Source organism: Etheostoma cragini, chromosome 23 (assembly GCF_013103735.1).
Source record: "Etheostoma cragini isolate CJK2018 chromosome 23, CSU_Ecrag_1.0, whole genome shotgun sequence".
NCBI lineage: Eukaryota > Metazoa > Chordata > Actinopteri > Perciformes > Percidae > Etheostoma > Etheostoma cragini.
Window position 1 is genome coordinate 4,471,801 of NC_048429.1, and position 27,974 is coordinate 4,499,774.

The window sequence follows — 27,974 nt, forward strand, 5'->3', positions numbered from 1 at the left end:
CAACACAGTATACTACAACCTTTTATAATTTTAACATACTAGACTTTAACTTTTTTAACAAACTATAGTGCAACTTTTGAATTTTTTGAACATACTATACTATGATCTTTTTACGATTTTTTTCAACATAACATATTATGACTTTTTTCATGATTTTGCTTGACATACTATGACATCTTAATGTTTTTTTAAACGAGCTGTCCAATGACTTTCTATACTGTGTCTTTTATGACATTTTGATATCTTGAGTTTTTTGGATTTTTTGACATACTATAGTACAACTTTTTTTTTTCCAACATACTATACTATGTTTTTTTTAACGATTTTTTTCGACAGTCTATAGTATGATTTTTTTCCATGATTTTACTCGACATACAATACAATGACTTTTATATGATTTTTTCGACACACTATACTATAACCTTTTATAATTATTTCAACATACTAGACTATCATTTTTTTTTTGGACATATTATAGTGCAACTTTTTTCAACGATTTTGTTTTGACAGTCTATACTATGATTTTTTTCAACATATTATAATATGACTTTTTATCATGTTTTTTTGCCAAACTATGTCAGTATATACTATACTGAGACTTTTTGACGTCATACTACACTTTGACATCTTAATGGTTTTTTAAACGAGCTATGCAATGACTTGCTATACTGTGTCTTTTTATGACATTTTGATATCTTGACTTTTTTGGATTTTTTGACGTACTATAGTACAACTTTTTTTTAAGATTTTTTGACTATGACTTTTTAATCATGTTTTTTTGCCAAACTGTCAGTATATAATTTACTGAGACTTTTTCCTAATTTTTTAAACACTATCGTATGACTTCTTAATGATTTTTTAAACATCATTTACTGTGACTTTTTAGGATTTTTTGACGTACTATACTGACTTATTTTTTTGAGTACTACTTTTTAATTCTTTTTCGACAGTTTGTACTATGACTTGTTTCATGATTTTTTTTTTTCATGATTTTGCTTGACAATGACCTTTTATAATTATATCGACACACTAGACTATGACTTTTTAGGATTTTTTCAACAGTCTATACTAAGACTTTTTCTAGATTTTTCTTTTCTTCAACATGCTATCCTCAAAACTTTCATACTCTGGCCATTTGTTATTTTTCCGACATACTATGACCTTTTTCTTTTTTGTCATACAATATTTTTTTTCACCTACAAGGACTTTTTCATGATTTTGTTTTTTGACATACTATATTTGGACTTTTTAATAATTTTTTTAACATGCTTTCCTGACATGTATCTAATTGTAATAAATGTGAAAATGTCTCACAAGCATCATGTACCTTCAAATATTTGAATATATATGTATTAATAAGATTTACCACACTGTTTTCAAATTATCCATTAGAATTGTAAAATACATTTTTCTCCCCACCACAGATCACTCCAACCATCGAGGACCCAGAAGTCTTCAAAGACATCGAAAAGCAGGTAGAAAAGGCTCTGAGAACTTGCTGAGCCTGACCTTACCTGTTAGATGAGGAAGAATATACATTTTGGCAACAAATTCACTCTAGGGGCTTCAAATGTAAACTTAATTGTGCGATTCTTCTTATAAGTTGAAGGTAGGCATTGATGTACATGGCTAATGTTTTCACTTGTATGTAACCGGAAATTACACTGCATATTCATTTAATGAGCAGATGCAAGGTACGGCTACTGTAAGTATAAAATAATGTCTGAGGCATACAAATGTTCAGTGGAGAAATAATGAAAACTCATTCACTGACAGTTTTTTTTTTATTGACAATGATAATTTGCTTGCTCACCACTTAGTTTTGACCAAAGTACAAGAATAAAAAAAAAAATGGACAAAAAATGATTCATTGTTCGTGCAAACTGAAGATGTAAAAACAAATTAAGACTTCAGTCGTCCATCAGAAATAAGTAAAAGACAGATACCCTGGAAACTCTGACAGAAACAAAGAGTTAACAGTTACACTAATGTAAGTCACAGCAAGCAACAGGTTTTTCATTAAATGTCACCTCACTTCAATATGGTCATATACACTCTACGCACACTATGAGCTAAAGCAGTCTGTCTTTTAGTTATTTCCTTTGTAGTGTCCGAGGGGGGAGAAGGCCAGCTTGGCTGAGTGTGTAGTTGTCCTTTGTGTTAATATATCGCCTGACAAAACATACAGTACAACAAGTGATAGGTTCTATGAATGACGTCCTGCTTTTGTGGTTTTGTGCAACTTCGGAGAGCAATGGCATCTCTTGTTTTGTCCTTGGCTACTAAATAGTCTGAGTTGATGCGGTTGTATCAAAGTGCTTGTCATGTCATTCCAGTGCATCGACATGTCCTCTTAAAATCCTCCTAGATTACAGCAAGTCCGTAAGAAAGAAGCTTGTTGGTGCCAGAAATGGGGCTCAGAGTGGTTTTTGTACACCACTAGAGGGCAGGTTTTCACACCACATCCAGTCTCCTTTTCTCTCTCTCTGGTGCAGCACAGGTTCATCGTCATCATTGACACAATGAAAAAATAAAACCATATGTACAAAATGATCTAGAGCACAGGGTAATATGGAGACAGTTTAAGAGCAGCATATATTAATCTATGGTCCACTAAATGAGGTGGCAGGGATGTTTTTTGCACAAACTCTGAATATCTTTTTTTTATATATAGATGTGTGTATATATTTAAAAAAATGGCATATTTATTTACAGATAACCTACACATCTCCTGTAGAAGAAATACACAGTACGTTATGCTTCAACAAGTTTCTGTACATGTAAAAGGTAGAAATGCTGACAACAGGACAGCCTGCAGGACTGTTTAGCACCGGCATCTGGTGCCCACATAAGGAGAAGTAGGTCGGGGAGGAGAGGAGGGCTTCTTGGCAGTGCGTGTCGTCAGAATGGTTTGTTCCTCAGCAGGATTGCCTGTGCAGCAGCTCCACTAGTTAATCTCCATTCAGAACTGTACCTGAAGGGAAGCAGAATGAGAAGTTTTCAATAGGGGTGCTGTAAAGTTATTAAGGTTTCTAAAGAAAATGCGGAAAAACGTAAATTATAACACGCCAAGAATAATATTTGGAAGGTGACTTTGGAAATACTATTAGCAAAGTAATCATTTACCATATATAATGCTAATTTAGTTCTTTAGAGCAGTATAAAATGTGAACTTTTGACCTTCATTTTCAGCATTCTCCATCTTTAGCAACTGTGATTTTCTAAATATTCAATTATATCTTGCGTGAATGTTTTGCAAAGAATCTTAAAAAGCTGAGTCTGAGATGGTATAATTGCAAAAGGTTTTTGTTTTCCTGTATGCCTCTATGGTGTTGACAGCTTACAGCAGCTAAAGGTGAGATATTCTGGGCGCAGGAAATAGTCTCACCATCAGTTTTTGTTTCTTGTGCACATCTACAGAATTGAACCCTTTGCTCTCAATGATCTTTGCACTGTGTTTGGTCTTCTTTTTTTGCATGATGTGGGAGTGCTGATGAAATCCTTGGAAACAGCCCGCAGGGTGCTTCATGGGATCAGCAAATGATTTGGAAACAAAGTTATAAAGATGAAACTCACACACCTTTTCCCACGAATCAACTGATCCTCTCTTATTTGATAACTTTAGTCAGAGCGGTTTATAATGATATTGATCCAGGAGTGAGATAGGTCTAAACTGGTAAATGTACTAACAGCAGTCAGTACATGTACCATAGCATACCTACGGTAACACCTGTGGGAGTACATGGTGAGAGGTACATTTAAGAAACTGACATACTATAATAACTTTCTTTGACTTTGATGAAATATTTATAACCTGTATAACATTTTAACATACTATGATTTTTTTTTTTTACTTTCACAAACATACTAGGACTTGAGATTTTTTATAATGTACTAAACTGGCTTTTTTATTACATTGTGATGACTTATCTTTTTTTTTTATCTGACAAAAGCTCAACTTCCTGCTCACTTTAGAGTAAACTATACCTGTTATAAAGGGAGTAGTGAATGAGGCAGTCATTTGGTACATAGCTTTCTTCCTGGGCTTTCCATGCTAAACAATGCATCCAGAGATTCAGGGTTACCTTTGCCTCTTGCATTTGCATCAATGTTGTCACTACAGATGCAGAGAGACATCGTATCAAATCAAATTCTCAAGAGATTACACTTTTTCACTACACCTGGCAGTACTTAGAAAACAGTTGGAAATAAAATTAGAGAAAGCTCACTTTGTCATCTTTAAAGTCTGGATAAGGCATATTGTTAGGAGCCTTGAACTGTACATTAACTTTGTTGACTTGTCTCTGTGTAACGTACTAAACTCCTCATTTATTCTAAAGCTTGGACCATGACTGACTCATCTTCGTGACATTAGTATGAGACGGTGGCTCGCTGCTCGCCCCGCCATCTCCCATCCCCTTATCACAGCTACCTGGCAACAACACAGCACAGGCTCGCCAAGTCGATGAGACACATCCTTATCTTGGGAAACAATTATTTTCTCTAACCCAATATCTGTTTTAAGTACTTCTGCAGAAAGCAGTGTATTTAACAGAGCGAGAGTCTGTGTTGTGTTACATACAGCGTACAGTTTAAGGTCCCTCTCTTCCTCCTCTCAGCAGGAATAGGTTCTCACCGTGGAGCTGTCCAGCCGCTGCACTGCAGACGGTCCAACTGTAGGGGGAGACAGCGAGAGAGAAAGAGCTTTAGGTCTAAATATCAAAGCCTCGATGTTATTACATTGGGTGACAAGGAAACATTCCTCCACTTGGTCACCACCCCAAATACGTGCCACAAGATTAGACGTCCTTAATGGAACGAGTGAGATCACAAGCAAAACATGTTTCTCACACAACGGAGCTTACTTGTATGTCACCCCTCAAGAGAAAACCATGTATCACTCACTCAAAGGAAGTCTTGATTTTGAGTGGACAACAGCAGCAACAGGATTTGAGTGTATTGTGGATGTCACAGACCAGGGAGCAGAGACAGAGGAACACGGGAAGGCTGTTTCAGTGTCAGCGGGAACACTTTGTTAGGAGAACACTGGCCGAAATCAGTGCAGTGGGAGGATTTCCAGACGTGTATCACAACCTCGGGTGGCATAATACACTCTGCATCCCTTTAAAGGATCATTTCCGTGTCATTACAATTTGGATCTTTGAGCTTTACTGCTCATTCTTGGCCTTGGAAGCAGTTGACTAAACAATCTCAATTCAAGGAAAAATTTAGTCCAAGGTGCTTACATATACATATATACAACAGTTCTAAGACAAATGAACAAACTACGTCTAATAATGTAGTTGAGGACTCTAAAACAATTGAGAAAGTAGACCTAGATCTTCTTTTGTTTTGACCTTTGTTCCAATTGGCATGAATACCTTTGAATTTAAGCACGTAAATTGCTGAGATCTGTTAATGCGGAGACATTGCTGGAAAAAAGTAAGAAGGGGCAAAGCACATTAACAGTCAGAAGATAAGACCGGTTTCCAACAAGTCCCCCAGTTGGGAAGTACTATTTTGGAAGAAAAAAAAGCAAGCAAGCATTACCATTTTTATCCAAACTGTCTGTTGTAAACATCCTGCACTAGGAAGCTTTTACGTTATCATACTTTCTTGTACAGTCAGCTGTTCTTCTGCTCACTTTTAGTTTATCTTCCAAATAAAGTGGTTTAGATAATCTGGTTTAATTGTTAACAACCTGTGATTTTTTTTCTCTTCAATGTCACCGTGTTCCCAGATCACAGCTATTACCTTGAGTACACTGGAATCAGAACAAATTAAAATGATGATTGAAACTATGAAAACCAAGTTGTAATGACCCGGAATCCTTTAATAAAAGCCGATTACAGCCAGTGTCCTCTTAACAGCAGAGGGATGAGAAATGACACATGGTCAGTTTGAGTTCTTGAGACATCCAGTTACCTATGTAAACCTGATTCAGGCCAACTTACATAGCACTGCTCAGCCACCTTTTGCTTGCTGCTCAATTACTGTGACTTCAAGGGTTACACCAGCAAGCATGGGTCCTAATCCATAACTTGGCCCTCTAGTTTATACAACTATTTTGCAACTTTGCAAAACGACACCCTTGGAGTTGGATATCAGAGAGATTGAAGAGTAGGAGAGAACGAGGTGAGAGACCACAGAGAAAAGGAGAGATACAGCCACACAGTGGTTGGCAGAGACTATGTGAGGGGGAGGAGGGTGTGTATGTAGAATAATACGACACGCAGGGCCAACAAGCCCAGAACCCTCAGAGGGGCATAGCTGACCTTGAAACCAATCCAAATACATGTCGTCAGGACTGTCATCCAGCGCCTCATAGAGGACTGCAGAGCAGCCATCACAGAGTCAGAGGGAACAAGAGAGAGTCACAACACAGCAAGGAGCAGCTACTCCTGCACTCAGGTGTGCTGTGCAACAGGTGGGTTTAACCTTTGCTTTGTAGCTGCCTTTGGATGCCACTTTTCAGAAAATATCCACCTCTAACAAATTGTCATGCACTATAACAATAACACCATTACTGAAGTAACAATCTGCCAGTGGATGAATTAAGGTGTAGGGACAGGCACTTACCCTCGGGGGGCAATCTTCGGGAGTGACCAGACGTGGCAGTGAGACGGAATCCAGCAGGGAGCGTCTCCGCTGATCCGGGCATCATACTTATACCGTGAACGTCTCTGGGCGGGAACTGCCTCCTCCATGATGGACCTCGGAAGTCTTTGTCTTCACACTGATAGACAGAGAAATATCATTCACGCTTTTTAGGCACAACAGTCGATAATAATGGCCCATTTATCACGTAGGTAAACACTCCATTTTTAAATTGGCCTCCCTCAATGTGATAGGGTGTTAATGAAAGAAAGGTCATTGATTTCTCTAGGTTTATATGTCATTACTTCAGGGATAAGATGACTATTGAAATGAAAAATACATAAAACCACTAATGTGAAAGGCCTAAGTGATTGGAAGTGAAAGTAAAAAGTGTCCAACTTGTTGACGTTAGCTCTGATAAGATTTACCTTCCTCTGCTATTTTCAAAATAATTGCAAGTGGCCCAATTTTGGGATACGGGGAAATTTAGGTCACTGTTAGGGTAAACATCATTCTTGGAATAGGACTTCTGCAACTTTAAATCTCAACAAAAGGATATTGTATGTGAAAGCTCTTATCATGAATAGATAGTAATCACAGTGGACTGAAATATTGTGATTGTGACTGAGTCATGGCGGCGGCTTCCTTTAACTGGTCTGATTTACATACAAAATAAAACAGAATTAAAGATCATATGACAGTGAGCTAACTAATTATGTTTAAAAGTGTAATTGTTGCAAGTGATCTGAAATGACTAACCAGCTTTGTCAGTCATGACATTTCCCCTCACAGCAGTGTGAGGTCAGTCTTGTGTTAATAGCTGAGCTCACCTCATCCAGTCTCCTGTCGGTGCCCAGCGCCAGCATGTTATTGTACTCTCGCTCCAGAATCTGACGTGCCTGAGGGGGAGAAAAAATAAATAAAACAACACATTCTGATTTCCACAAAGCCAGCTATTTTTACCAGAATGGTAACAGAGGCAGCTGACGCATTACGTTAGTCGCGCTGCATATCCATTTTACCTGAGTATAGACGAGATGTGCAGTAAAAATTCACAGGGCAACCTGCCAGAGTGACAGTTGGCAAATCTGCATGTTCTGATTTAAATTCGACCAGCTTTTTGAAGGCCGATACCGTCATAGCTCTACTTTTAGACTGAAGCTGGTGAAGGATAATATTCCTGCCCATATTTGGCTTGACAACGGCATACAAAAAGTTAAAAATACTAAATGTTCCTCTCACAATGAGGTGTTTCCATATGCAGTGTGGAAAAGCTATGAATATAGATGATATTCAGTGATATTCAGACCAAACTTTGCTGATGGACAACAGATTTTTGGCAAAACATCAGTCAAACCTTAGTTTGTCTTGAGTTGCAATCTAAAATGTACCCGTCAACAGTCTGATCGAGGGAAGTGTGTGCCAGTGTTGGCGCAGCTGCAGTACCTGAGTGTTTTGGTTGGGGATCTGGAGGAGTAGCGCCAAACTGCTGTAGTCAAAGTTGTCATCCAAGGCGACCAGAGCTCCATGCACGCCGCTCTCTAGCAGGATGTTGGCGTAGTCTCTCAGGCCTATGCTCTGCACCCAGCGGATGACCCGCTCGTTACTCCACACCAGTACATCTGCACACACAAGTACAGAAATCTCATGGTAAATCTTGATCTCCATTTATTTATTTATTTGTGTTTTTGCTTTATTATGATGATTTTTATTTTGGGTACACTTGCCTCTCATTTCGTGCTGGCTATGCTCCCTGCGTCTCTCCAGTTCCTTTCTGTCATAGTTGAGCTTCTTCAGACCCATGATTCCATACTGTAAACTTGTTCTGGTGTTAGAAAATCACACATTTACACAGCCATGTGACGGGAAAAACGTTTTTGTCGTCCATTTGCAAACACACACACACACACACACAAAAACAGCCTAAAACATCCATTACAGAAAGAGCAACTGAAACTCAATGAAAACCAGCCCTTCTGAAAAATAAAATGTCTTCTAGGGATGTTATGAATATCTTTGACTGATACTGTCTGCTCACAGGTGAGCTGAGTCCAGTACCTGTGGAAGCTGTCCACCATTTTGAGATGCACCCGAAGGTCCTTCTTGGTTAGGTGGTCCAGCATGCGCGCGTCCACCAGGCACTCCATGAAGTAGCTGCGGTACTGAGGTAGTCCTAGACTGGGCAGCCACTCATTCCCTATCCACTCATGGTTCATGTCGCCATAAGCTAGAGTCTGATAGAGAAGACATAAGTCAGCCCGCTTGATTTTACGGGATGCATGTTCACATTGGCTGTAAGACTTAATCTGTAATAAATGTCAGAAATGGACAGAGAGAAGGGTTTCCCCTTACCTGTGCCCAGCTGCCCTCTTCTGAATCAGACTTCTGATTGAAACAAGGACAAGATAAAAGTATACTTAGGACAGGAAATGAAGGCCCACATTTTTTAATAACAAATCCTGTAGCTGCATCCGTATCTGACTGATAATAGTGCATGCTGAATGAACAAAGGAAATGTTTCTAAAATAAGGGAAAAGTAAGATGAAGGAAGAAAGTCTCTTCTTACCAACCGCTGCTACATTTTCACAAAGCTTGACTAACAACAAGGTGCTTTAAAAGGGAAGAAGGCTCAGATCTAAATGGCATGAGAATTAGTCTCCAGAGTGATATCTGTTTTCACCCTCAGATGTGGCCTGGCCTGACAGCTTGCATTTGGAAATAATGGGTCAAAATGCTGTCCCAAAAATGGTTTAAGATTGGCTTTTAGCTTTGTAGGTCCTGAAACCAGATAGGAGATAAGGCACATCAGGTGTGATGTAGGTTTGTTTTTATTTTAACAAAAGGGAGCATCAGCTTTAGATTAATGCATTAGAATGAGGTAATAGCCTGTACTCTTTCTGTTAAGACTTGTGTAAAATGAACATAATTTCGTATTGCTAGGAGGTGGAGGTACTGATGGATTTACAATCCAGTTATTGATTCTACTAATTAAAATGTAATGGTCACAATGTATTACTTTCCTTCCATGGCACATTATTGAAAAATCTACTTCATGGCCACAAATACTCGCCCACAGCTTGATACAGTCAATGATAATGATGGAGAAGCTCAAATCTCACTGCAAATCAGATCTCTAGAAGTTTTTTCTTCATTTCTGTGTGAGAAAAGGCTTCTTTTGGATATAAATGCTACATTTAACATCCAGCTTCATCGGGCCAACACACTGATGTGCACTGCAGACCGGAAGAAGCCAAATGCATTAAAATGACTATTAGAGATCTGGTGTGTGGTGAGTCTTGGGTGGTGTTTTTGTAACATTAACACAGAAATAAACCGTCTAGTCCTGATTATTCATGACCTTTCATAATGGAGATGAACTAAGTCAAACAACAGCAAAAATTGACACACACCTTCACTGAGCCATCAGCAGCAGCAAAAGGCTTCAGGCCAAACACTACTTTGTATTTCATTGACTAAACTCCAGTTTAAAATGAGTGTTGAGAAGAGGCTCACAGAACAGGAAATGAAGCATGCCTGCTCCATCAGTCACCACCCAGGTCTCTCCTCATTCAATCCCTCCAATATCCCCTATCACTCCCCTGACACACATGACTGACATAGAAAGAAACGGGCGACGGTGAAGGACACAAGCGGACTGACCGTTTTGGAAGGGGCTGCCATGGTCTCCATCTCCTCATGGGTCAGCCATACATTGCCTGAAGGCTACAAGGGGCAGAGCCCAAGAGACAGAGCAGCAGCAGGGTTGGTAGTAGAGGTCCGGTAGGAGGGGCAAGCAGTGTTAAAGAAGAAGAGCAGCACCACTGTAAGCCAATAGTGTTATAGCATCACAGTCAGATCATGAACTGGCCCTAAACCCGCCAGGGGTCAAAGGGCATGTGAAGAGGACAAAAACACAACACAGTACAGTACAGCACAGAACATCCCAGTTTTGGCATACAGTACAACCACAAATAACAGACAGTTGGCATGCACAACAAGGAAGACCAAATAAATTAGTACTATTAACACGAAAAGACACACACAGCACCCATTACTCATCCATCTCAATCTATATTCTTACCAGTAAAAGGTTGATTCACTCAAATTACAGAAAAGCACTTCTCTCTCCACAAAACATGCAGCCAGTATTTTAATGGGAACTATTTCTTCCGTAGAAAGTAGTCCCAATCACAGCTGTTGACACTGGACACTGGTGGAGGCAGAACTCTCAGCACAGATGAATCTAAAACTATCTCTGGCAAACACTAAGTAACTATGTTTTATGTAATTTGTGTGACTCAACCCTTTATTCTGCACCGTTGGAGCAGCACTGATTGTTCTTCAGTCTCAGTGGAGCATTCCTTCACTCCATGTTTGAGGGGGATCCAGTTGTAACAGTGTCAGTTAAAGTTACCAATTCTTTCCCCTCCCTCCATTTTCAGCACGGCACACATGCCAAACCATACTTACAAGGTCTATTAACTTCCCTCGTTTTAAGTGTGGAGTTTTACTAAGTGCCACAACAGGCAGAGCGCCCGTCACAGTTGAGGGGGGGGGGGGGGGGGGGGGGGGGGGGGGGGGGGGGGGGGGGGGGGGGGGGGGGGGGGGGGGGGGGGGGGGGGGGGGGGGGGGTTTGTGTTCGGACATGGGGAGTAGCATGCTCTGTAATGAAAGTTTTATGAGGTGTGGAAGTGGAGCTAAGTGGTAGATGATATGGTGAGGTAAAGGGGGAATGGGGGGAGCATAAGATAGGACTGCTAGTGTTATTTTACATAGGAGAACACAGGAAAAGATCACTGCTCATGAGTTATGACTTTGGCATGCATGGATTATATGTAGAAACTAAAAACACAAATGAATATTCTCTGCTGGGTTTATATAACTTATCATGTTTGTATGATGTATGGTCTGCATTTGTGTACCTTCAGAAAAAAGCACATTATTCCTTGCTCTGCAGTGTGAACAGTCACTATCATTAAGGAGCAGCAGATTCCTCAGAGACCGTATGCAATTACCATGACAACAGGGAGCTACAAAACCAACTGTGTTGTGGAATAACTGAAGAGCTAAACTGCAGCACGCACTGGAGCAATGTTCTAAACCCAGGGCCAGAACTGACTCCCACTGTAACATTTACTTACTTTTGACAAAGACTGTTGGATTTATAATGTGCTGGGTGTGATCTTAACGGCTCGTTTGATAATAATTTGGCTGTTGTCACCCGCCAACACACATGTCCCTCATGTCTGGAGGCATTGTGCATGTAAGCAGTGAGGACAATCAGTCATAAAACATTTGTCGGAGCTGATCTGGAGGCAGAAATGATGCCATTTTACTTTTAATAAGTAATTCTGCCTTAATAACAGCAGAATGAAGTTAAGGTAAACATGTCGGGAGTAGGAGGGGGGGGGGGGGGGGGGGGGGGGGGGGGGGTCGAGGCTCTTGCATTTAATTGAAAGAAATGATCCAGCCGTACTAACTGGCCTAGGTTAGCGTGGCAGCCTTGCCGAACTTTTTAAAAAAGATTGATGTTATTGTTCAATATTACACAGGAAGCAGCAGCCTGTTAGGTTTATTGGAAGCCTGTAAAACCATAAATATTGGATGTGCTGGTAGGTGGATTTGGTTCCTCTCTGACATAGCCATGCTAGTTGTTTTCCCCTGTTTTTAGTCTTTATGCTAAGCTAAGATAACAGGGTGCTTCATATTGAACAGTGAGATCAATGTTATCTATCTATCTATCTATCTATCTATCTATCTATCTATCTATCTATCTATCTGAAAAAGCGAATAAGCAAATTTCCCAAAATGACCTTTTTACAAAAACTTTGGCAACCAAGGTAAGTCAGTTTACAGCTATTCTAGCTTCATAATGAACAGACATTATTAACAGAAGTTTTGAAGTGTTTTGATATCATCTTTTTTTCAGCAAGAAATAAGTGTAGTTCCTAAACATTCTTTAATATTTAAATCGTTATGGCAGCTCCTTTAATTCCATTTCTACTCCACAAAATGTTGAGATTACTTCTTCCTCCTGATCAGCTCCGTCTCCAACAAATGTTTATACAACTAAAATTCTAGTCTGCGTCCATGTTCCCATATTTTCTGTACAACTCACGGTTCTGGAGGTGGGCGGTGCAGAGGGGCTGGTGAGGGAGACCATTTCCTGGATGGCCAGGCGAAGTTTGAGGCGGTGCAGAGGGTTACTGATACCGATCTCCCTCTGGATCTCGGTGTCAGAGAGGGCCGACATGATGGCTCCGCTCTTCACGTTGGCGCGACACGCCGCCACGTACCAGGCCGGCATTCCCAACCACAGCTTAACGACACAGAGAGGAGACAGGATGTTGAGTTCGGCCAGAAAGTAGTAGTGGCCTTCTTCTAAAAATCTATTTAAAACTAAAACTATTTAGACAATATTTGGTTTAGTTAATGAAACAATTTGATGTTTTTCAACTAAAATGCTTGTCAATACTTTTATCAATTGTTGCATTTTTGTCAGAATCCTGGGTTTAAGCAGAGAATTCTGTCCTTTGATAGTCAACATACTGTTACACAGGATGTTCCATCTTGACAAGAATTTGAAATGTAATGTGAACACAAAATGCCGGCATATCAGCAGCTCAGTAATTATCAGCAAGTATCAGCCCCCAGAAACTGGAAGATTGTGGTCTGAGGTTGGTTGAGTCCAGAATCGTTTGGTGGCTGTAGGTCATCCATTGGACATCAGGGGGCAGTAGAGTTTCTATAGTTCAGCTTTTTCTACTGTTTAATCCAATGTGTGTAGTTAGAGAAACTGAGTGATATCAGTCAGAGGAACTGAGTGAGTGATTCACTACACTAATTCATCTGCAAATTATTTATCATAAATTGGAATTGGGGTCATAGCCTAATAAAAATTCCTTATAATGGATCTGAGCAAACCAACAATATAAACGCCTTACAATGACTGTATATTGAATAGCTTATTTCATCAAGTCAAAGATGTGTTGCAGTGAATGTTTGAAGTCCAACAGAAGACCAGTGCCTTTTATGTCTTAGAGAGAACACATGACACTCATGCATAATTAATATTAAGGGAAATGGGACTTTGAATGAGCTTAGTCTGAATTCTGTGCAATATTCTGCATGTATTTGAAGACAAAGTTAGTAAACTGTGGGGCAATCAACAGGAAGCTTGTGAGTTATAAAAGTAAAGCTCTTGGGTCTTTATACACACCTTTAGTAACTTGCAATTGAATATGTTTGAAAATGAAAATCACCAGATAGAGATCAACAAACAAAAGATGTGCCCAACTTACCTCCAGCCAGGCTACAACTGTTGGGCCATCCCATTGGGCGAAAGGTAAACCCTTTCTCCTGGCCTCCTCCAATAGCTCGTGTCTGAAGGCAGGGACAGAGGAGACCTAGTATGAACATGTGTACTTGTACGTCATAATAAACACACATTTTCACCCTGATACAACAACACACCCTCTTAAACTAACTAAATAACTCTCTCTCTCTCTCAAATCACTGCAGTCACAGTGTCGTGTGTGTCCGAGTGTGTGCATGCAGGACTGTGTGTGTGTTTGTGTGCGTGTGTGCAAGACTATGTGTGTATAAAACATGAAAAGAGAGTACTCAGATCCATATTATCTCCTAGTCCAGCCTGTACACTAAGCGTGGTGAAAAGAGCAGAGTTTTATCATTCATCTCTGTGCTGCCAGAGAGTGGCGCAGACAAGCACACAACTGTACCTCCACTCACCCACACACACTCACTCACAGGCTTTGTATTACTGCATTTATGAGGGCATTCACTGAATGAATTCCTTCCCAACTCCCTAATCCTGACATAAACAAACATTCTACCTGTCCTATACCTACAGTATTTATAATTACATTCACTGCTAGTTGAAAGTAGAACCAGCCCTTTGTGCCCAAATGTATTAGCATTGTATGTTTTTTCAGGGTTTCTTTAGCAAAATATATATACAAACACTAGGGGCACATGCTGTGCACCAAAGTACAACAAACCAGTGATTGGCTGGAACGTGGTTTGTTGTATTTTGGTGCACAGCCTGCGCTCCTAGCGTTTGTTTGACGTTTACAACCCCTGTGTTGTCTCCCGAGACAGGGCTTTTTCACAGTGTATTCAGGGGGCAGGCAGCTGGCGGAGAGATGAGGAGAGATGCCTACGATTTGAGACAAAAATGAAATTGCGCTGAAACCATGCAGGAACTTACAGTGCACCTTTAAGGGCATTAGCCAAGAAACAAGCAATTGTTTTTTGGTGTGAATATTAGCGCTACCACATTTTGATGTACTTTTTCCCAACACTGCTACAGATATAAGTTTTGCCCCCTACTGTGGCTCAAAGTCAATGTTTAATCATTACCATCTGCTCATGAAAACTGTCATACGGTCAAAAGTGGGAAAGCCAAAAAGCACAATATGAACACTTTAAAATAACACATTTGCAAGGTCGTACATCCTTGGTGGATGTACTGTATGTGTCTTATGAGAGCAAAAATATCACACTCATACACACATACACCTGGTAGGCACTGTGCTGCAGTGAACCTGGACAATACATTGCTAATCTAAGCACATTTGCCCAACTCATCCCAGATCAGCCACTCCGAATGTATTCTGCTGAAAGAGACTTTTTTCACACTGATACTCTTGGTAATGCAGTATTTGAATCATGCAGCAGGATATTTTTTAAAGTAACTTTTCTTCACAGTGTCTGGGCTGCGCTCTATGTTTTTTTTTGTTTCAGCAGTTGAAGTGTAACCTAAGAGAGCTTTTGTTTTGCCTCACTTACGGTGCCCAATTACTCAGAGCGATGTCATTTGCACCTTTTCGACAAAGAGCAGTGAATACATGCTCTTTGTCTGTTATGCACAGAGCTATTTGTATTGTGCTGAACCCTTCCACTATCAACCAGACATGGACAACTTATAAACAGCCTAAAAATGCCTGTCAAACGGGACCAGGGAACGCACTCATACTCACACCAGCACGCCAAAAACAATGCAGTTCTTATTCAATTTGGTGAACACATTGCACAACAATAAACTCTGAATCAACAACACATTGCCTGTGTGTGTTGTCAAAGAACTTTGACAAATGGAAAGAGTGGGCTTAGTAATAAACATGATACATGTAGCACTCAGAGCGTTGAAGGCCTCAGTACAGTGAAAGGGCACTTAAACACAGAATACATGGCATACACAGGCCTACAGGTGACAGAGGAAATGTGTTCGTCCGAACACAACCAGATACATTCATTGTCTTATCTATCCAGCACATGTTTTATGTTCAGGTCAGGTCTAATGCATGGAGAAATACATCCACTGAACATAGCTGGGGAAAGGGAAGTAAGGAAACAGTTATGACAAATCATACAAACAAAAAGAACATTTGACATTCCCATAACCAGATATTACAGCTGGTTATTTGACACAAATAGATAGAGACACATATAAGGAGAGGAAGACATTCCGGGTATAAAATTTGGGCCCCAGTTTTAGCGGCGGCACATTCTCTGTCCAGCCATGGATGCAGCTGCCATTGAACTGTAAAAAGGGGGGAAGAAACGTCTTCAGATGGTAAATGACAAAAAGAAAGAAAGAACGCAAAGCCGTTGTTAACAGCCATGAAGGATAGAGAGATACATCGATAGAATAGAGACGTCAGCTTTGGCACTGGTCTTTCGGTAGAGGACGGATGGCGGACAGACAGGAGAGATGGCAGACAGGGTAATATGGCTGAGACAATGGTCATATCCAGGAGGTTCAGTTATTCATCCTCGCAACTTACCCGCTTTGTTAGAGTCAGAGGGTGATGGGAGGGAGAGGAAGGGTAAGAAAGGAGAGAATCAGAGAGCAAAGAAAGGAGAGAAAGAGAGAGAGCGACGGGGAGACAAAAGTACAAAAAATGTTAATGAGTTAATAGGCAATTAACGATACGGCTGCAAACAAACACGTGCGCTCACACACACACACACACACACACACACACATCTCACAATGAAGGACATTTGTTTACAGGAACATCTGTAGACCGGTCCAAAAAAAAAGGCATCTTCTACAATGCAGTTCTGACCACATTTCGTGCAGCAGAGGAAATGAGAAAATGCACTGAAACACAGCAAGACCCCCTCCATGGCCTTACATTCAAATGCTCAGTTACATTCAGATACTTGTCGTTAGCTCTCGAAGAAAACAAAGTAAGAATAAAGAACACACCCAACAATGAGAACCACAGTGGTACTGATTGATCAAGATGCTGAAATGGTAATAGTGCAGGCAGCTCAATGGCATGCAGTGTGGAGGAGGAGGCACCAAGATGCAAGGTGGTGGTGTGGCCTTAATCCCGGACACTGCTATGAAGAAGTCAGTGCAGCGGAAGAAAAACAACACATTTGTCAACGTACAACACTCTCTATTGACTATATGGGAGGCAAAGTTATTCGTCATGACAACTCAATGTGCATTTCGAGCAAATGACATTCATCATTTGGCACTGGGGCATGGCAAATGCACGCTCGCACACACGCACGCTCTCACACACACACACACACACACACACACACACACACACACACACACACACACACACACACACACACACACACACATTCTGCAAAAGTCCTGCTGAAACATTTGCGAGCGGTTTCCCCCTTTTTCCCTGCAGGGCAGAACACACCAGATCTGACTGAGTGTAATTTATGGGCAGTTTGTTGGGAAAGTCGTCTATAAGTTCCAAATTGACAAAATAGCTTTGTGAGATTAATTGGGTTTTCCACCCAGATCAATAGTCTGACTTTGGCTCTGTGTCTGAATACAGTGATGCTGATCTCTGCTCCAGCTTCTGCTTTCTATTGATCCTGCCCTGAGTGTGGGATATGATATTGCATTTAAAGTACAGCTGTGAGAAGTACAGCTTTCATAGAGGGGGATAGCTTGAGGTAAACACAGGAGGTGGATGTAGTAGCCTTTGTCTATTTGTCAAACGTCAGATTGGATTATATATATACTACAGTGAAAAGGTCTAAAAACATACAGCTAGACAACTTTCAAACACAAAGCTTCTTTTAAAACATGACCATGGAGTGCACATGGCCATTTGTACCAGTAGATATATTAAATGGACACTGTTGGCTGCGAATACGTAGATCCTACTAAAGGACTACTGGGATGTCTGCTTTGGTGACTAGTGATGCAGTTCTGGGGACAAAGCTTACTTCTTTTTCAACCTCCGGTCCTTCTCAGCCTGAGCTCCCAGCTTGCCCATCCCCATGTCCTGGCCTGCCATGTCTGGGTCCATCATGGTCGCTGAGAGAAAAAGAGGATATCAGTGAATATAACCGGATTCTGTACGATACAACAAAAATAAATACTAAAATGTTCTCATAAGTGCCTGTATTTGCCTCTGTTTAACATGGTTAAATCACCCCTTTTAGCGGTGTCGTTAGTACAATAAATCTAAACTATGCAAATAAGGTATTAGTTGAAATATGAGTATTATTTAAACATGTCTCCAGTGCCCACCTTGGGGATCTACCATGACATGTCTGTGTGCCAGATGTGCCATTCTGCCCTTCTCCTTCTTGCCAAAAAGCCGCCCGATAGAGGATTTGATGCCTTTTTTCTTTGGCTGCTTGTGAAGGGAGTCTTGGCTGCTGGCTACACTACTCAGTGCACTGGCCTCAGCCTCCAGAGAGGACACGATCCTGAGGGGACGGACGGACGGACAGATGGACGAACAGACACACACACACACACACACACACACACGCACACACACACACACACACACACACACACAAAACATGAGTTAAGGTTTACAAAGATTGTCATTTGAATAGTAAGAATAGAACAGTTGTTAGTTGCCTGTGCATACCTCAGTGTATATATTTTATACATTTCCAGGAATTGTCACCTCACATTATTTCTTTGCTCTGTTCTGGTCTATTTTTCTGTGCAGTATCTAGAAGAATGTTCTGCTTTCCCCGGCTTCACTTTTTAAGCTCATTTATCCACGCCAATTAATCTGGGAAAAAGCACCCAGCTTATCTCTAGTGTGCTTAAAAATTATGCATGGCAAAATTACAGCTTAATTGGAAGCTTCCAAGTAAACCATCTTGTTTTCATCCAAAGCAAAAACAGGCAGAGCTAAGATGTATAAACCATCTAATAAACAGAACATCAAGCTAACCTTTTGCAAGAAATATTATAATTTACATCTAAGATAGAGAGGCAATCAAACAAAAGAAAACTCCTCAACTACAGTTAAGGTTAAGGTAACATCCTAAAAGATCAGTCTAAACGTTCAACGTGAAGTAGAAAAAGCCAAAACGACTCTGCCAACGACATTTCAGAAATGTTTGCACAGCTGAGACTTACCCTCGTGCGTCATTGTGCGAGGAGGCTGGCAGTGTGTGTGTCATTCGGACAGTGCGCGGCGTTGGCGGGGGGGAGGTCTCGCACTTGATGGTGGCCTTGTCCTCGCGTCCGTCCTCGTCCACAGCTGCTATCTGAGGGACAAGGGCAAATAATGGGGCATTAGATGACCCTCGGATACCAGTAAATCACGTCTGCGTTATTACAGCAACCATTTTATTAAACTATACAGCCTGTACCTTTCTCCTGTGTTTCCTCAGATCACTGGGCTGTCGGGCAGAGAAGAAAAAGACAAGTCAAGTCAATATTCATGCGTTAAAGCACACGTGTCAAACTCAAGGCCCGTGGGCCTGATCTGGCCTTTTGGCATTTTCTTCAGAATTTTGCTAACCAAACTATAAGTGAGAAGACTATAGTAGACAGGCAATAATACAACATATATCAACGATATTTGACTTTTTCCATCACATAAAAGCAATAAATTGTACATGTCTGGCCCTTGATGTGATTCTAATTTTCCAGTGTGGCCCTTAGTGAAACTGAGTTTGACACCGCTGTGTTAAAGCCTGGACAACAGACATTTCCATGTTGGTAATAAATAAAAGACTATTGGCTCATTCATATTTATATCATAAACCATAAGATACTCATTAGCCTTTGCCCAATGGCAGAGATTCAATTCACAGATCAATACACCGGGACAGATTTGACAGATCAATAAAATCAAAGCTTTACATGTAAAAGCCTCTGGGTAAATGACCCTCCACCTGCAGTGGTGGATTATGGTGGCATATATGAATATTTTGCAATTATTTCAATTAAAAAATGTAATCTTGATGCCAGTTGCATGTATGTTTCAGCCTCAGGTCAATGTTAAGAGCATCAGAGAGGAACTGAGCTGTAAAACATATTATTGTCTCTTTTTGGAGAAACTGCAGGCCATCCCTTTGACAACTGGGTTGCAAGATGACAGCTTACAGCTAAGACCGTTTCTGTCACGACTTTCTCTGCACGCTACTTTAATGCAGCAAGCCTTCAAAAATGAATGTCTTCTCTAGCTATAACAGTTTAACATGCAGAGATACTCTAAAACCTGGACCGATCAGTTGCCTTTATCTCTTTTGCTTCTTTCAACAAAAGCAATGTTTACTAGAGATTGAAACAACCATAAACTTCAAACTTAATGCATTGTTATGGACAAATGATGCCAAATAAGGGAGTGAGAAGTATTATATGTACAATACATTTGTAAAAGATACATTTCTCAACCTATGTGCATTTCTAAACACTTACAAAAGTGGTACAATATCTAAAAATAAATCTGAAATTCCTGAAAGTACACACTCAGACTCAATTTCCACTGTGTGATGGGAGGACAGGAAATCCCTTATGGCAGGAATCGCAGCACTACAGACTGAAATCAGTGACGGATGACCATTTTTGCAATTTGCCACCTCATAGAAATCCATGTCAAATTTCACCCTAGCCATCAGTCTTTTCATCAAAATGCGTGATTCATGGTTCTGCAGAGCTTTCACCTGTGAACACTGTTGTAATACTAGAACACAGTATTGAGATGTATTATTTCACAAACAATCAGACCGCCGGACGTGATTGTAAAGGTCATATAAACATATAAAAGGAAAAAAATCCTTTGATATCACAGGTATGGCCAATTTCATCTTGTGTGACACGTTTTGTTATTTAGGGTTAAAGTTTTTATGCTGCAACTCCGACGAAATAATGCATAAAAACGGTCAGGATCAAGTATCATCACTCCAAGGTCCAAACCAGTTATTTTGGTAATTGTTATGTAACTAACAAAGGCTTTTTAAACAAAACTCCACATACTGTAGGCTTGCTCTTATAAATGCGTGGGCCTGAAATGTGGCCTCTTGAAGAATTGAACCCATTTCTTAACGAGCACCACTGTTTGTTTGTTTAGTGCACTCCAAGGTTAACCCATTGAAAACACACTATTCTTTTGGACAAATATTTTATACAGATTTTTTTACTGACAATGTTAAAAATAAATACTGTTTTTTAAAGTCAGATTTACTCATAATGACCCGCAAAGATTAGTGCAGGGAATTAAAAGATGAAGCTCACTTCTTACACACCACAAAAAGTCTACTTTAATACATTTTCTGTCTTAAAACGTTTCAATATTTTGGGAATGCAGAACAATTTAAATTTTTCACAAATCTTTCTAGAAACAATTGCAAATATAATTTTAAAAAAAGAAAACACTAGAGTGCATTACTTGTTTGGTTTGTTTGGGAGGAAAGTTTTATCACTGTTCAGCAGCTCCTCAGACAAGGGCCAGAGAGGGCCATTCTGTTGATGTAGCCTGCTGTCCTTACACTACCAGGGATGAGTATGTATTTGGGGTGGAGAGGAAGTCTACATGTAGTAAAGCAACTTACCAGTGTCATGACCCCCATGCGCTCCATATCGCGGGCGGGGCTTCGAGGATCGAGTTTGGGGGTGGAGTGTCCGCTGGGTGGGGAGGAGGAGGCCAAGGAGGAGGCGGTGGCTGAGGCAGTGATGGAGGCTCCGTGGTGGTGCATTCGAGCCAGGTTGAGGCCCTCGAGGCTGACACTGGCAACCCGGTTTTCAATCTCCTCCGCCCTCAGCTCCGTCGACTCCTTCTCCTCCTGGATCAGCCTTGGAAGATGCAAAACGAGGACATGAGGGGAAAGTCAGCAGTAGTTATATGTTTTCATCTCATAAGACTTCATCTTAAGACGATTTTGCAATACAGAGTTGTTTTTGTGATCCATTTTTTTGTATTATTTTTATATATTTAAAAAACACAAACAGTGACAAACAATAAACAATACCGATAAACAGTAACATCCAATTGCGATAATTTCCAGCTTGACTTACACAAATGGACTTTATTTAAATCAGCATCTCTGCTACAGAGTAAAGTCTTCTTTATGGAGGTGGATTTCTGGAGATTTGCCTAACAAAGTCCATTAAATACCTACAGTATAAGCTTAATTAAATAAAGGCCAAAGTGAGATAAAAGGCTAAAAGTCAGATCATTAGTTTTACCCTTAGCCAGGGTCTAACCCTATAATTAGCTGAGAGCTCAACTCCTTGCATTCATGCTCCCTATCTGACATCAGATTTGAATTAAGTCTTCCAGAACGAAACGTGGCACTGTGTCTATTGATGGGGATGTGCATTAGCAAAGACCAAAAGCCACATTAACAACCCTTGAAATTAAGAACTAAGTGAAGCTGCGCCTGGGGTTATGAATACTTATCAGCACAGGCTAATTACAGCATTAACCAGCAAAAAGCAGAACACATTTCCTAAAACATTTAGTTCATACAAGAAGAGTGTTTGGTTCATAGACAGGAAGAGCCATCTACAGACATGCTTAAGAGACAACCTATACTTTAGAATGAGCTTGTGTGACAATTTGGCAGTATTTCAAGATAAAAAAAGATGTTGAAAGTTGAAAGGTAAGTAATGCTGCAGGTTTAGTTTTTCTTATTGACATGAATACAAACCAACCAAACGTGTTGATCTCAATGGGGTGTGTTTAATACTACATATATAGATTCAAAAGGTCCCATGCCACAACAAATTCACTTTATGAGGCTTTAAAACATTAACATGAGTTCCCCCAGCCTGCCTATGATCCCCCTGTGGCTAGAAATGGCGATCGGTGTAAACCCAGCCCTGGGTATCCTGCTCTGCCTTTGAGAAAATGAAAGCTCAGATGGGCCGATCTGGAATCTGATGGTTACTTCCCCTTTCTCTGCTTTGCCCGCCCAGAGAATTTAGCCCACCCATGAGAGAGAGACCTCATGGCTTTCAAACAAGCAAAGTGGCAGTTGTACAAGGCCAAACCCAAGCCTCCACCTTGAGACTTCAGATATGGTATTATGGGACCACTAAGGTCTATTTAAAAGCATCCAAAGAGCAGCATTTCATGGGACCTTTAACAGAGATTATCTGTGAATTGTAATTTAAGAAGCTAATGTTGGCGTTAGAAAAAAGAGCAACGACAAGAAACTTTAATAAAAAGTGAAGGAGACAGAGTTATCTGTTAATCCTACAACAGGACAACACCCCAAAGTCAGAAATGTTTTGGTATTCTGCTAAATACAACAAATAGACGCAGCTTTCTGGGACATGATCCTAACAACATATCAAGTGCTAAATTCATTTGAAGTCAAATGGATTAGCAACACATAAAGTAAAGGAAGCAAAACTACATGCCCGGGTGTCTGGCCTCTGATAGTGAATAAATACTGCAGTGTACCGAATCTCCTTGTTGATTGCGTCCAGCTGCTCCTGCAGCATCATGGCCAGAGTTTGTGCATCGGAGTGGCCGCTGGGTGAGAGCATGTCCATGGAGCTGAACATCGTTTCCCTGTCATCGTCATCGATGTCGGACATCTCCGTGTCGCTCTCAAAGTGATGGCCTCCCAGAACCCCGAGCTGCTGTGAACGCCATTCGTGTTCCCCCAGTGATTTAGCCTGCACATTCAGACCGGGACAGACTATGAATAGCAGATTATATAAATTTGGATTTAATACATTTACTTTTACTGTAGCTTATGCAGTCTCTAAAATATCAATTTGTATGCCTTTTTAATCATTTCAGTAAACAAAAATAAAGGCAACAGACCAACGCGATAGATGTGTAGCCTGAGAGGACACGTCATCATCCTCTAAAGTCACTTATTGCCTAATTAATTCTGGACATATTAAAAGCATACAACATGTTGGGTTTGTTGTCTTCTTTAAACTTTAACTTTAATTTAAAAGAGGACACCATTCACCATTGAAACTATGTGTTTGCTGGATAGAAATGATTTCATCCTGGGAGAGGCTAGCCTGGACCCTTCCCCTCCTGGCCCATAAAAAAATCTGTCTGCTACTAAAAGCAACAGTATTTATTCATTTTTTTTTATATTTTCTTTCTTACTGTCCTTTTTGTTTTTATTATTTATATGTAAAGTAAGGGTTGTACTTTGAAAGCAAAGATTAACCAAAGTCAAATTCCTTGTTTGTTTATGCAAACCTGGCCAATAAAGTGATTCGGATCTCTTTATTGAAGCCCGTGTATACTCTCCTGGTGATAAGGTTTCTCCCACACTAACAAATAAAACCCACGCTAGCTCTGATTGGCACTGTGGTCCACACACGTGGACTGTGCTGTGTCACCATAATTACAAAAATGAGATGGTCACACCAAAGTATAATTGACTGAGATCACCTCTTAAATTTGCCTTTATCTCTTCCCATTTTTACCCTCAACACTATAATTCAGTACAAGTGCCTTAAAAAATATTGAACATTATTATTAAAAAAGGATGTACCAATCAGATCGGAGCCGATATTGGCATTTTTAGAAGTGATCAGGGATTGGAAGTCACCCCGATCACCTTACTCCGATCATTTACATCAGTAAATTCAACACTATTCTAACTAGAAGCTGATATACGTGACTTGTACACCAAAAAACGGTGTGCCAGGCTATAATATTATTATTATAAAAAAAGTATTGGATCGGGACTTGGTATTGGCAGATATTCCATATTTCATAAATTGGATCGGGGGTCCAAAAAAGCAGATCAGGAAATCCCTAGACAAGATGTTAATCTCTTACGTCAGCATCCTTACCAAAGGTTAATTATATTGCCATATTGGAGACTTTGGTTATACTTTACTCGATCTACAGGTACCTACACAAGAGTGACCGGACACTGTCATGAACATATCAATCATTATAAACAATTCAGAAACGTTTATGACTTAACGCTTCTTTGAGTAAGTGTCAATTGGTTTTGTTATGACAAGTTAGGGTTCATGTGTCATGACTGCGTTCCTGAAAGCGCCATGTGTTCATGACATTGTCATGTCACTCTGATGTAGAAAACTTTAAGAAAGTGTTAGCACCCAACATTACGTTACAGCCTTAGCGATCTACTGGGTGTGCCAAAGAGCTTCCAATTGGCTATTTAGATGTAGCAGTGGAAAATAGCATTTTACTTTAAAAGACACAAAACCATCAAAGGCAAACAGATAAGACTCTGTGGCTCACCTTGGTTTCACGAAGACCCATGCGACCTCTCCTTGGCCGCCGGATGACTTTGGCAGAGCGGTAGTGGTCAGACTGGGTTTCAGCCAGAGATCCCAACGAGAATCGGAGCTCAGCTGACGTCTCCAGATGAGACCTGAGAAGCAACTTTAATGGTTATTGCTACACCTTGTGGTGGAATGTTCAAAGACGACATGTTGTGGTATGAAAAGACAAAGGAAAACCTTAGATAACATCAGGTTCCTTCATAGGTCACAGGTCAGGGGACAAGAGTTTTCAGCCAGTCTCTAATAACCAAATCTCTTCATGTATAAATATGTGTGTGTCTCTATGGATTCAGGGTACCTAGACAACTTCATGGTAAGGGAATGGATTGTTTCAGGACCGTCTCCTTTTTGGAGGTCGTTAAAATCTAGGTTTTAGGTAAAGTTTATACATCGCAAGCAATATCTTTTTTCTATTGAAGGTTCCGCTAAGTTTAAGAACTCCAGCATGAGTTGAAATACTCCTTAAGGAAAACAGAAATATCACATATTTGGGACGTTGGGGCACGACACAATAACACATCGTGGTTTAACTGTAATGGCTAAATTCTCTCAATTGAGAGTTCATTAAATATATCTGTGTAATCATCGATGTCTCACGAATCTTCTTTACGTATATGAAATGAGTTGTGCTGCTGTTATTCCTTAACACACTATAAGTTACCTAGTGTGTGCCTACACTGAAACATCTTCTGGGTCTCATTCATTGTAGACCAACAGTATCCTACCCACTTTGCCTGAGTTAGGAAGGAGATTACAAAAGATGAGACAACTAAAATGTTACGGTAATGTTCCATAACAGGTTATGCAGACAAGCATACCTAATAGTCACAGTGACGTGGTGTAAAGAGTATTTCTTGAAGGATCTACGCTCGTTATGCATGCCTCTATGGCTGCAAATTGTTTGTCTAAGAAGGAAATTAAGGCTGCTACTGTCAACGCATCAGCACTGTAATAGTAGAATGTCATACAGCTCTAAAAGGAAGCTAGAAAACATCGAAAAATAGATATGGAGAGTTCAGTGATACCAGTGTTTCTAACAATAGTACAGAGCCAATTGTTTCCTTAGAGACAGATAAAATAACCGGAGAAAGTACATCCATTTTATGTGATACCTGTTACATAGACAAACTTAGGTTAGATTGGTTATCCTCGTCTAGATTTGGACCTTTAATTACATCTCTACAGGACCCTAGCCAGTAAATGTCATCCAAACACAAAGTAATGGAGATACTTCCTTGACAGTTTAAGAGCACGCTTCTTTTCAGAGTCAAGCAACCATGTCTTCTTCTTGAGTCGATTACTCGACTCTGAGATAGTGTGTAGCCCATAGTTTCTGTTCAAATACTAACAAAATGTTTGGACACAGACCAATCTTGGTTTAATGCAGTTGCCTAAATGTCTGTGAGCTCCAGAACACCAGTGAACTGAATCTAATTTATGTTTGGAGCCATTTCTTAGAAACACCAGACTGGCTAAAACTCTTGTTTTCTTTGTACAGATGGCTTGTCAATTTAATGTCTAAATCATAAGTAATGTATTGCAGATTGTCCCGTGGTAGAAAATAGAAGCAGCGGATGCTAATCCACCAACAATTGACTGTTTGCTTAACAGTTTTTGAAATAATCTGATAATCTTTTGTTTAACATACTAACGCTACTAGCCCTAACTAACTCTACACTGCAGTATGAGAACAAATGTTGTGTGGTGTTAGTTAGTGCTCTACATGGATCATTACCTGGTGAAAATACAAACTTTTTGACTGGGTAGTGTAACTTTCAGCTTGAGTATTTTAACACTATTTATGCAGCCATCAAGTGTTTGAATGTGTATGTATGTGTATGAGTTCCATTTCAAAAAATTGGGTGAAATGTTTTCAACTTCTGAAGCTAATGTTTTTAGTTAGCTAGTTAACATTACTAGCTTAACTAGTTAAGCTAACATTAGCTCCATGAGTTGGTAGCCGCTAGCCACAGCTACAGTTCAGCCATCTCGGAACTTATCAGCGATCAGTCTGACAATGATGGGATTTTTGATTTTTATTTTGATGGGACCAAAGCCAACATTTTGTCAGGGTGGAGATTTTCTGCACAATATCCATGATTGTTTTCCGGCAAGCAAATATCTGGGCCACCGTCCACAACTTTCTCTTCTGTGCGCCATTCATTGTTTGCAGTCCAAATTGATTTTTGGGATTTTGGAGATTTTAGGTCCAGACAACATTTCAGCTCATTTCTATGAACAGATTATCCGTATATGAATGTGAATTGTATGCATGTCTATGTGTCATGTAATAACAAAACGGGCATAGCAACAGTATTTAAGGGTGGCCGGGCTCAGCAAATAGGCAATTTCAGAAGTTCAAAGTTCAATGGAGATTTTCAGGGTCCAGTGGTCTAAAGCCATATATGGCTTAAGTGTTAAATTTTACTAGCCTCAAAATCTCATGTAAGTTAACCCCCACCCACACACCCACACACACACAGCCAACCTACCGTGACAAGGTGGGTTCTGTGAGGGAGCCTGCCCTCAATCTGAATTGGTCCAGCTCTGATCTCAGTTTCTCAATCTCTTCTGCCAGATGTGTCTGGACAAAACAATTTGACAATATGTCACAACAGAACTTGTCTATGATATTGATTGCCCAAAGAATGATTATCCATCCTTGACACGCACTGATTAGCATGTCAACGCTGTCATGTGACATGGTTGAGAGCCAGTGGGGTGTATTATCTTCATAAAGCTGAATTTTGTCTGACTTTGTGATACTTTGTAGTGTTTCCCATACGGTTAGTGAAATTAATTTCATTATCTTTTCCCCAAGTGGGATACTTATGAATATTCAACTGCAGAGGTTAATACAAAAGGAAAATAA

At 40.2% G+C, this 27,974-nt stretch overlaps 2 protein-coding genes across 11 annotated transcripts in view; one reads left to right on the forward strand and one right to left on the reverse strand.

The window, feature by feature from the left end:
- acss3 (acyl-CoA synthetase short chain family member 3) overlaps positions 1 to 2,523 on the forward strand; it is a 43,731-nt gene extending 41,208 nt beyond the window's left edge. Inside the window, exon 16 of the mRNA XM_034863573.1 lies at positions 1,425 to 2,523. Coding sequence (XP_034719464.1) covers positions 1,425 to 1,502 — 78 coding nt within the window. The 3' untranslated portion in view covers positions 1,503 to 2,523. The remainder of the gene's footprint in view (positions 1 to 1,424) is intronic.
- Positions 2,524 to 2,661: 138 nt separating this feature from the next.
- The window catches only part of ppfia2 (PTPRF interacting protein alpha 2), a 154,895-nt gene continuing 129,582 nt past the window's right edge, over positions 2,662 to 27,974 (reverse strand). For 2 of the 10 annotated variants that reach the window (XM_034863517.1, XM_034863515.1), the window contains exons 13-33: positions 27,595 to 27,686; positions 25,059 to 25,191; positions 23,271 to 23,488; positions 21,415 to 21,655; positions 19,228 to 19,257; positions 18,992 to 19,122; positions 18,137 to 18,318; positions 17,830 to 17,920; positions 16,404 to 16,406; positions 13,899 to 13,980; positions 12,716 to 12,916; positions 10,258 to 10,320; positions 8,950 to 8,982; positions 8,656 to 8,831; positions 8,325 to 8,422; positions 8,044 to 8,219; positions 7,428 to 7,496; positions 6,580 to 6,736; positions 6,276 to 6,332; positions 4,583 to 4,674; positions 2,662 to 2,974 (exon numbers count right to left, since the gene is read on the reverse strand). In XM_034863517.1, the coding sequence (XP_034719408.1) occupies positions 4,616 to 4,674; positions 6,276 to 6,332; positions 6,580 to 6,736; positions 7,428 to 7,496; positions 8,044 to 8,219; positions 8,325 to 8,422; positions 8,656 to 8,831; positions 8,950 to 8,982; positions 10,258 to 10,320; positions 12,716 to 12,916; positions 13,899 to 13,980; positions 16,404 to 16,406; positions 17,830 to 17,920; positions 18,137 to 18,318; positions 18,992 to 19,122; positions 19,228 to 19,257; positions 21,415 to 21,655; positions 23,271 to 23,488; positions 25,059 to 25,191; positions 27,595 to 27,686 (2,292 nt within the window). In that variant the 3' untranslated portion in view covers positions 2,662 to 2,974; positions 4,583 to 4,615. Of the gene's footprint in view, positions 2,975 to 3,345; positions 3,524 to 4,582; positions 4,675 to 6,275; positions 6,333 to 6,579; positions 6,737 to 7,427; positions 7,497 to 8,043; positions 8,220 to 8,324; positions 8,423 to 8,655; positions 8,832 to 8,949; positions 8,983 to 10,257; positions 10,321 to 12,715; positions 12,917 to 13,898; positions 13,981 to 16,403; positions 16,407 to 17,829; positions 17,921 to 18,136; positions 18,319 to 18,991; positions 19,123 to 19,227; positions 19,258 to 21,414; positions 21,656 to 23,270; positions 23,489 to 25,058; positions 25,192 to 27,594; positions 27,687 to 27,974 lie in introns of those variants that run through there. The other 8 variants (XM_034863520.1, XM_034863522.1, XM_034863514.1 and 5 more) reach the window with 7 other exon arrangements.